At 47.8% G+C, this 10469-nt stretch overlaps 1 protein-coding gene across 2 annotated transcripts; it reads left to right on the top strand.

Moving 5' to 3' along the window:
- The first annotated feature begins 4222 nt into the window (after positions 1–4222).
- On the top strand, positions 4223–9836 carry LOC119365635 (PH, RCC1 and FYVE domains-containing protein 1-like). Of its 2 annotated transcripts, XR_005175638.1 has the most exons (10): positions 4223–4628; positions 4885–4971; positions 5622–5711; positions 5799–5885; positions 5983–6177; positions 6578–8614; positions 8702–8848; positions 8987–9276; positions 9363–9561; positions 9677–9836. XR_005175638.1 is itself a non-coding variant. In XM_037631282.1 (9 exons), exons 1-9 carry the CDS (start codon positions 4581–4583, stop codon positions 9475–9477), a joined length of 3096 nt encoding a protein of 1031 aa, XP_037487179.1. In that variant the 5' UTR covers positions 4223–4580; the 3' UTR covers positions 9478–9836. The 2 variants fall into 2 exon arrangements, 1 of the variants encoding a protein (XP_037487179.1); XM_037631282.1 differs by having other exon boundaries at positions 9363–9836.
- Positions 9837–10469: the final 633 nt, after the last annotated feature.

The raw sequence follows: 10469 nt of genomic DNA, 5'->3' as shown, positions 1-10469 counted from the left end.
AGTCCAGATACATCCATAGGGCAGAGTTCCCGGAGCAGTCCGGAAATACTACCTCTGTGAGAATGTGCCACAGGTAGGCCCGGCGTACTGATCCACCACCCGGGGCTCGGCATCTTCCGGGCACTTGCTCCGGTGCTCGAGGAGCCATGGCAGCGGTATGCCGGAAGTCCGGTTGCTCATAGCGGGGGGGGGGGGAGGAGTCACCGATGAGGCTGACAACCCTATCGTGCCAGTTCACCCTCTCCACTCTTCCTGTGAGAGCACGACCCTCGAGCGGTAGTGTCGTAATCATCGCCCAATCCTCGAGGGTCACGGTCATCTCCCCACATGGAAGATGACAGTTGTGTGTCTCTGGCCGCCACCGGTCGATCAAAGCCATGAGAGCTGAGTGGACGAGCGTCGGCGGCTTACGCTTGAACTGCAGGACGAAACCCTATAGTCGGGCTCTCCTGAAGAACGGTGCGTACCGCTCGTCATACTCCACCTTAACCGTCATCTTGTGAGCCCTCATCCGCAGTGGCGGCAGTATCTGTGAAAATCAATAACCGAAGCATAATTAGCATGGACATAATAGGTAGCAACTTTTTTTCATCAATTGGAAAGATTTGGTTTAAAAAGGTAATTACCACTCCATTCTCAATGAAACGGGCACGGTGACGCTTGTGAACCTAGGGTCAAGCATTGTGTACTTCGTGCCGATGTCGTCCGCAAGAGGTGGCCTCCTAAAAGAATTGCATAAGCATATCAAAAGATTTTTCAACATGAACTAGGGTTCATATTTCTCCAGCAACACCCAACATGCATCATATCATATTGTTTTTTCAAAAACAAAAACCATGAACTAGGGTTCATCTTGAGGATTTTTTAACACAAAAATTTATGAATTAGGTTCATCTTGAGGGTTCAACATTTGTTCTCCAACCATATCCACTACTTGCATCATAACATATCAACATGCATCATCATATCACGATAAATTCCTCCAACATGCATCATGTCAAAAAAAATCCTCCAAAAATAATATGAACTAGGGTTCATCTTCACATAACCATACCAACTAGTGACTAGAGTTCATATGTAGCACAATATAACATCTATCATCTACCTAAATCAATCCTAGGGTTCAAAAAATTTAAATCTAGTTCAAGAAGGGGGGTGATTTGAATCAAATAATGCGACGAACCGGAAGCTATTTGACTAAAACTAATTGGAGGGATCGAACGAGCTTACTTTTCTTTCTTTGGGGCCATCTCTATCCGCAAAAATGGTGAAGAAACGGCAAAGATCTGAGGAGGGGAGTGGAGGAGAAGAGAGAGGGGCGAGAGGAAGAACTCCTCTGTTCTTGGGTGGGTGGTTGGGGGAGAAGGGGAGGGGTGGGGGGGGGGCTTATAACTGCACGCACCCTACCGTCAGGTCCCTCGGCGATAGGATCGGACAGGCTACCGCCAGGACAAGCGACGGTAGGGTGGGACGGAGGCCGTTTAGGTTGCTGACGTGGATAAGTTCCCTACCACCGGGCCTCGTGGCGGTAGGAGAAAGGGTCAAATGTCAAAAAAAAATTAAACTAGGGTCAGATCTCGATTTTGTTTGACAAAAGGGTCAAAATACAAAATTTTGCCGCAACGTGCAAACGTGCTCCAACCTCCAGGAACTCAGAAGTACTACTGGCAGTAGAAAGAAGCCCCGGTGCAGCGCACGCAGCCCGAGCTGTCGGGGTAGGGCCGTGGCTGGCGCCTAGCGGGTGCGCCTGAGGGGCAGGGACAGTGCCATGGGCTCGGGGCGTGCTGCCACTCCCACGCCGTTCAACAAGCCCGGCCGGTATGTATCTCCGTCGCCGGCCGTCGGTGTCGCGAATCTGGCTCGCCAGGCCGGTCGGTCTCGGGCCATAGTCTACGTGCAGTGCACCGATATTTGGCGATCTGGGAGTAGTATCATTTACGCGCATACGCCAATTGTCCGCCAGTTACCCCACTGCTGCAGACGTACACATGAGAGCGGCGCGTACATCATCATCCCCAGTAATCCCACCCCCACCCCACCCCACATGATTGCCCAGCATCACACGAGCAAGATGGCCCCAGAGCTAGCTAACCACGCCAAAACAAAGAGTGGTTGCGATGAGGTTGCACGTTAGCGCACCCACCAAAGTCAATGACGAACTCAAATTATCCTTGATTGAGTAGTACGTGTGCGTGTGCGTGTGTATACTGCAGCCTACAGAATCGTGGCACATGGCTAGGCCGCGGGGGGTCCTAGCGGTAGTAGCATCGTAGCACAGCACCGGCGATCGTAGCGTGAGTATCCATCCGGCGACCGAACGCGATGGCCACCGCTAGTTAAAATTTAATTGATGCCGTGCCCTGCCAAAAACGGCTCGGATCGATCGGGGAACATGTCGTCCACCCACTCCGCGGACCGCAGAGGACCTCTCCGGGTGAGTGAGTTCGTCACATGGGCGCTCCTCACACGCACGGACGCACCACCGTTTTGTACCCACTCCCCCATTGCAATTGCACCCATGGTCCAGTTTCCGTGCAACTCCAGTTTATTAGCAACAGGAGCATGACTCGCTCGCCATAACTCGGCGCATTCACGCCTACAGGACACGAGAAAGAATGTGCGCAGCGCAGAGAGGTCCATCCATCTTTATTTCAGACAAAGAAACGAGCGCAGTAACGTGTTGGTCGGAGCGACTGATGGGGGCCGAGTGAACGAGCGACGGTGGCGCTGCACGCAAAGCAATGCTTTGGTTTGGTTCGTGCGAAAAAGGAGACAGGGGGTCATGTGTTGCGCGCGAGGCCGTACAGTCCAGTCCAGTCCAGTCCAGGCTAGTGCCTTTCCTGCCTTGGCCCCCTGGGCATCATGCTGCCGGCCGCCCGCCCGCGCTCGCCTTTTCTTTCAGCTGAATCCAGTGCGCTCCGCGGCGAGCTCACAAGTCACAAACATTGTTGAGAAAATCGTTAACTGGGTTGGCTTGCGAGTAGGGGATTAATAAGCTAATCGGCAAGTTAATCGGTCATTTAATCAATTAATCGGACGATTTATAGGTTTATCTGCTACTCGGTGACCCTACGAGTAGGGGTTAATCGGCAAGTTAACTGGTTAATCGGACGAATTCTCGAACAGGGGTCACAACTACTACCAACCGACGGCGACGAGCCTGCCGCCGGTGCCATCGGTGCGGCGGAGATGGATCGGATCCCCCGTGGAAAGGAAACTCATTCCAGCGGCAATGCTACACGTACAAACGATTTACAGGCTTTTACAGGATGATTAACCTTGATTGGTCAATAGGTGAGCGGGCGGCCCACTCCCCTGAAAATCAGGGGGATGTTTATGATTGGTTGTTAGATGGAAAGAGTGTGTAAAAGCGTGTAAGTCTTTGTATGTCTAGCATTTTTGCTCATTCCAGTCCACTCGTAGTGGCACGATAGAATCTATCGTAGGGCCTGTTTGGTTTAGAACTTAATTTGCCACGCCTAAGGTTAGGCGCTAGCCACACCTGTGGCGCGCCACAAAAACTGTGGCGGCCAAAACAAGCGCCGCATCTTGGGCAAAAAATTCTGCAGCAGAAACGTGTATGCGCTGTGGCAAGCCAAACTTTAGTATAAAACCAAACGCAGGCCTAGGGAGCTGTGGCGAGCCACACCTTTGGCGTGGCGACCGAAGGCTAGGAACCAAACAGCCTCTTGCCAACCGTTAACTAAAGGGATGCGATTAGTTTACGCACACCCGGCCAAAACCGCCGCGTCCTCCAACGTGGCGGTGTGCATCTCGTGAGGCCGGTCATAGTGGGAGTAACATAGGTAGTAACATAGATGCCACATAAGCAAAAATGGTGATGTAGCAAGTAGTTAATGAGGAGAGAGGCGAATAGAGTAACATAATATGTTACCATCACATAGCGCTTTCCAATGCATAATGAGTCTACAAAATAATAAATGAAGACAACTATGTTACCACACCTATGACACCACCCACAATGAAGATAGTAACATAGACAAATAACATATCTATGTTACTAGTCTAAGTTACTCTCCACTATGACCAGCCTGAGCCATTCCATTCCACCGGAGACCTGCTACTAATCCAAGAGTTTCGTAACTTGTAATGGATTCCTCTTGGATGGCTACATTATTGGTCTGTCTCCGGCTCACGTTTTGCCGGCCCGTCCACGCCCCCCGTGCCCCAAAGAAGACACGGACGCGCCTTTCCTCGATATACGCCTCCGCACCGCACGCCTCGTGTGTCCCTGACTGACAAAAAAGCCCAACTGCCGATGCCCCAACGCCTCTCTCTCTCCCTCTCTCTCTTGTTTTACCTTTTGCCGCAGCACCTCCGCCTGCAGCTGCAAGCCTGCAAGGGACACCCATCTCCTTTTTCTAACCATCGCCCCATGATTTTTGCCCCTTTTCTTGCTCTCTTTCATTCATCCTCCCTGCCCGCCCGCTGCTTGTTTTCATTCTAGCTTCTCCTTCAGTGGCTTCACTGCAACCTTTGGCATATGCTTGCTGTTCGACCGAGTCCCAGTTCTTGCCGTCTGCCTGCTTGATCTGCCCCTCAGCTTCCTTCTGCCTGCAATGGCCGGGAGCTTCGATGGGAGGATGCCGACAAGAGGTGTTGAGCAGGTCTGTAAAAAATTATTTATTTTCCCTTCTCGATTTTTCTTGCAGCCTCCACCCCCTCGAGATTCTGTTTGGTACCCATTTCTTAGATTTCTTGGCTGATTTCGATTATATGGATTATTACAAGGCCTAAATGCATGTTCTCGATTTGCTCTCCTTCATCATCTGGGATTTCGCCATCCTCAGATTTATTCCCCGGTAGGATCTGCCAAGAATGTGATCTGATTCTGACGGATTACTTCTTCCTCTTATTATCCAGGCCATTGTTGCTCTGAAGAAGGGCGCGCATCTGCTCAAATGTGGCAAGAGAGGAAAGCCCAAGTTCTGCCCCTTCAGGCTCTCTTCTGTGAGTACTCTACCATTTTTCTGGCTCCTATTCATCTAGTGGTATTAAAAGTCGAGGATTTAAATCAGGGAGCAGAGATTGTGACCCGTTAGCCCCTGGGATGCCTCACAGTTACTACTACCGAATTTATTTATTTATTTATGCGGTTACTGCAGACAAGCTACCCCCATTCTCTGGAGCTCTGCATTGATTCGCATGTCCAGCGCAATCATAATACTCCTTTTATATAAACATTTTGACTGCAGCCTTCGCAGCTCAAACAAGCTGTCTGAAGTACACAAATCTGTCACTGTCATGGGGATTTTCCAGAGTTCCCAGGCAATAAAGTTATGGTTGATATACTAATCTGCACCTACAAGCTACTACTGATGCTTTAACACTTATGTTTTGCATTTCTACTTTTTGTAAATGCTCAATCGCAATCGATGACACTATATTCTACTCCCTCCGTCCCATAATGTAAGACATAGTGTCAAAAAACGTCTTACATTATGGGACGGAGGGAGTACTGTCTAATCAAACTGAAGTTATAGAGCTTTGGTCTTTTCCCCTTTAGTTTATCACTATGACTTATAAATCTGTAGCAGGGTGAACTGCTATGCAACTAAAATCAATCTTCCAGTCATGACAAAGTATTCTTCTTCTTGCAGGATGAGAAGACGCTGGTGTGGTACTCGAAAGACAGGGAAAAACACCTGAGCTTAAACTCTGTGTCAACTGTAATTCTTGGCCAGAAAACTGTACGTAATTCCTTACCCTGAACAAATTATTGTGTTATCTATGTATCATATAATACCACTAGTTCTAAGGATCTCAGAATTTTGCAGACAAACTTTTATCGTCAGCGTTGGCCTGAGAAAGAACATCAATCCTTGTCACTCGTATACAGAAATGGCGAGTGCTCACTCGACTTGGTATATCCCTTGCCAGATATTATGTCAGTTCATTTGTGATTTCAGTGTCCATTTTTCCTCACTAGTATCGCATCTTCTAAAAATCATGCCGACCCAGATCTGCAGAGACAGAGATCAAGCTGAGTGCTGGCATCTTGGCCTGACAGCCTTAATATCAGGTCCTTCTAGTCCATTTTCATCAGTTGGGTCAAAGAGCAGCAGGCAGATGACCAGTTGCACAAGTACTCCCCGCAGCTATATTCAGCGAAAGAGCAAGCTATCAGCTGTGCACGACACACCAAGGCACAAACAGGTTAGTTCTAGAACTTGCACAGTGATATCTAAGTGAACTTTAGTTTTCGCTTCAGAAAGATTCATGTGGCCAACTAGGTCTCTCTAAACTTTGGATGAGGGCATGGTCCAATGGACAAACACAACATTCTTAGGTTCTACTACTGAGGTGTGTCAATTTCAACAAACCATTCTCTGTCCAGATAGCATGATAAGTGCAATGGGTATCAATAAATATCCGCATATAAATTATTGCACTTACCACTGTACTGTATTTTTTCAAAAGGAGTGACATCTTAAGAGTCGTTAATGCTTAAGTGTGTAGACGTTGCTGAGCTACGGTTTTATCTTGCTGGATGTTCTCTGTCATTTAGTAGTGTCCTCTGTGGATTGATCCTTTGTTAATGAATTTCTTCTTGAAGGTATATCCATCTTATGGGAGTCCTAGGATGACACAGAAAGATTTATTTGGTGGTTACCTTGATTGTTCGGAAGCATTATTTTACCAAAGACAGCGAACATTTTCAGACGTAGACTCTTACCTGGAGAGGCTTAGTCCCAAGGTGGCAAATCCAGTTAGACATAGTTTGAAGGACATTTTGGTTGCTAACAACAAACACAAGACACAGACCATTAGTCGAACACCTAAAGTGAAAGCATTTGAAGGGCCCCGTGCAGCATGCAGACTGGATTCTTTGAAGGATGTTTTTCTCTGGGGCGATGTTGTTGGCAGCGCTTTAGACAGCGAAGATACTTCAAAGGCACTTCCGAGGTTAGTGGGATCAACCAAAATGCTCGATGTACAGAGCATTGCTTGTGGGGAGAATCATGCAGCCATAATCACCAAGCAAGGGGAGGTCTTCTCCTGGGGCAAGGAGAGTAGCGGGAGACTGGGACACAAAGTAAATGGCAGTGCCCCGTGTCCTAAAATGGTCGAGCCTCTTGCCTCTGTACATGTGAAGGCTGTGGCATTTGGTTCAAAGCACACCTGTGCAGTCACGGTTTCTGGCGAACTCTTTGAATGGGGTGAAGGAGCTCATAGCTTGGGCTTGTTGAATAACTGGCATGGAAGGAACCAATGGTTGCCCCACAAATTGTTTGGTCCCATGGACAACATTTCCGTCTCGAAAATTGCTTGTGGCGAGTGGCACACAGCTATTATAACATCTTCTGGTCAGCTATTCACATATGGGGATGGAACATTTGGTATTCTTGGGCATGGGGATACACAAGGAATTGCTAGGCCAAAAGAAGTAGAGTCCTTGAAAGGGTTACGGGTGAAATCTGTGGCATGTGGGCCATGGCACACGGCTGCCATTGTTGAAGGAATGAGCAGTGTCAAGTGCAACGCTCCAATTGGCAACCTGTTCACATGGGGAGATGCAGATAAAGGGAAGCTGGGTCATGCTGACAAGAAGATGAAGCTTGTACCAACATGTGTCGATTCACTCATCAGTCATGATTTTGTCCAGGTATCCTGCGGGATGGCTCTGACTGTTGTGCTTACTTCTAATGGGATGGTATTTACCATTGGAAGTTCAAAACATGGTCAGTTAGGTAACCCACAGGCAGATGGGGAATCTGTTTGCACTGTTGGAGGAATACTTAAGAATGAGTTTGTTACAGAGATATCATCTGGTTCTTCCCACGTAGCCGCGCTGACTATGAACGGAAAGGTTTTCACCTGGGGTAAAGGTGCGGACGGACAACTTGGTTTAGGTGACTATGCCAATAGGAGCTCTCCTACTTTAGTAGAGGCATTAGAAGGCAGACAAGTTCAGAGTATAGCTTGTGGCTCCAATTTTGGTGCTGCAATCTGTTTGCATAAGGGTATCTCAGTGAAGGACCAACCCATATGCGGCGGATGTCAGATGGTTTTTAATTTTACTAGAAAGAAACACAACTGTTACAACTGTGGTTCCATGTTCTGCAACTCCTGCAGTAGCAACAAGATCATAAACGCAGCACTTGCGCCAGATAGGAACAGAAGGTATCGTGTCTGTGATGTGTGCTTCTGTCAACTAGAGAAAATCTTGTACTCTGGCGAAGTCAAGCCACAACCAAAGATCAGCAGAGGAGAAATGTTTAAAGCAGAAATAATGGCATACACACCTAAGTTGTCACGGTTATTCAAGGAAGCAAACCTCATTGTTGAAAAGATGGCTTCAGTACAAGGTCCCAACCAAAGAAATGTGGACTCTGCCGTTCCAATCCAAGTGAAAACTGAAAGATGGGGGCAAGTTGAGTGTCCCGCCAGATTTATATCTGCACAAGACAATTTCAGACATCAGCTGGTACCAAGTAATCAGATGTCTGGTGTCTCTTTTTCCCAAAGAATGCATGATGCTGTAGGGCTGAAGGCTGGAAACCCTTTGCGACAGTCTACTGACAGCCAGAGAGATGAACTGAGTATGATGGAAAGAATACTCACGGAGGAAGTAAAGCAGCTGCGCTCACAGGTAATTCTTTTTCCATTGCTGAGCAAATTAATTGTTTCCCTATTTGAGAACTGAAGAACGCTGATATTATTATTGTTGTTCAACCAGGTCACGGCTCTTGCAGAGCAATGCCAGCAGAAAAATCATGTAGTCCAAGTTTACAAGCAAAGACTTGATGAAACATGGCTCATTGTTAGGGATGAGGCTGCAAAGTGTAAAGCTGCCAAAGATATCATAAAGGTTCTGACTAATCAGGTACGATCGCCACGTAATCTCATTACATGGTATTTGTAGTATCTTTTCCAGTAACAGAGAGAACTCATATGCTGCATGGTGGATCACTCATCGCTCTCCCTTGATATATGACCTGTTCGGCTGTTGTAAACTGTGCAGTGTAATGCCTTGTCAGCGAAACTTTCAGTTGGCCAGCAACCAGAGAACTTAAAGATGACACCTAATAGCATCCCAGAACAAGCACCGTCACCAGGTGCCACGGTACCAGCAGATGGATCATTCAGTCACCGGAATATCGCCAGAACATTCGACCGTGATGGCTACACCACGGAAGCAGACTCCATGGACACTCCTGTCGAGGGTGTGATAGAGCAGATTGAGCGAGGGGTATATGTCACACTTGCCGTATCCCCGGATGGAAGGAAAGACATAAGGCGGATAAGATTCAGGTGAATCCTATAAGGCCCTGTTACCGTTGCTGATTATTTATCTGCCACTATACTTGTGCGATAATCTTGGTTATTTGGTCCTGCAGTCGGAAGCATTTTGGCGAGAAGGCGGCTCAGTGCTGGTGGGAAGAGAACAAGAGCAGGGTATATGCAAATTACAGCGTTGAGCAAGCGGCGACACCACACCTGAACCGAGCTTAACGGTGACGACCGGCAGAATTATTGTACAGAGGTTATAACCAGTGCTACCAACATGAACTGACCAAACTGAACAGTCCTCAGCAAGTAGGCCTTCATATGCTTCTCGTGCTTTCTTCGTCAGTGAAGCTGATGGAATTTTTGTAAGCTGATGATACCAAGTGATCCTAATCTACTACCTCTTGCATTGTGCAATGGGCAGACCTGTGTGGTTGCACTTGCACATAGGTTTGATGCTGATGAGATGGGAACACGTAGTCGCGACCAATATGGTGTTCCTGGTTGGAATGTGAACGTGTCGCTGATGAAGGAAAACAAAGCTGGCATTTCTGAATCGAAGCTAAATTATATGGTTTCTGTTCTGACGGAGGATGAGCTTATAATAATACAAACCCACGAAGTCAGAATAGCTTTTAGGGATGTAAGTGGCAAATAAATGGCGTCCACAATCCCGTTTAGTTAGTTTTTACTAGCTTGATAGTTCATTTTCCTTAAACAAACAAAAACCTTTTTGAACTATCATATCATAAGTGGACTTTAAACGGGATTAAACGGTACCCGGTTGATATCCCTACTAGCTTTATCCACCACAGGCCGCGGCAATGGCGAGCGCCGGTGCCGTCTTCGCCGCCCGCCCGCCGCCGCTCCTCTAGCAGCTTGCTCCTCCCTTGTCTCCTTGCTTGGCCCCGCGCCCGCATAGTCCGGCCCCTCTGTGGGTGCTGCAGTGACATGCAGCGCGCGACGCCCCACCGCCGGCTGCTTCCTCACACCACCGGGCGCCGTTGGGCTGTACATCAACGCTATTCCTCGCAGATGAAGAAAATCGATCTGACTCCGCGAAGAACAGCATGCATCTGCCTAAAGGTAAAAAGCAGTTGGGTTTTTTTAGCCGAAAAAGTAGTAGATTTAGGGATGTAAGTTTGTGACGGTGACACCACGTCATTAAACCAAACAAACTAAGTAGATTTTCAAAAGTTTATGCGACTCCTGAATTT

The sequence above is a fragment of the Triticum dicoccoides genome, chromosome 2B (genome assembly GCF_002162155.2).
Source record: "Triticum dicoccoides isolate Atlit2015 ecotype Zavitan chromosome 2B, WEW_v2.0, whole genome shotgun sequence".
NCBI classification, from domain to species: domain Eukaryota; kingdom Viridiplantae; phylum Streptophyta; class Magnoliopsida; order Poales; family Poaceae; genus Triticum; species Triticum dicoccoides.
The sequence above is the reverse complement of the archived record's forward strand: the minus strand, read 5'-3'. Positions and strand labels throughout refer to the sequence as shown.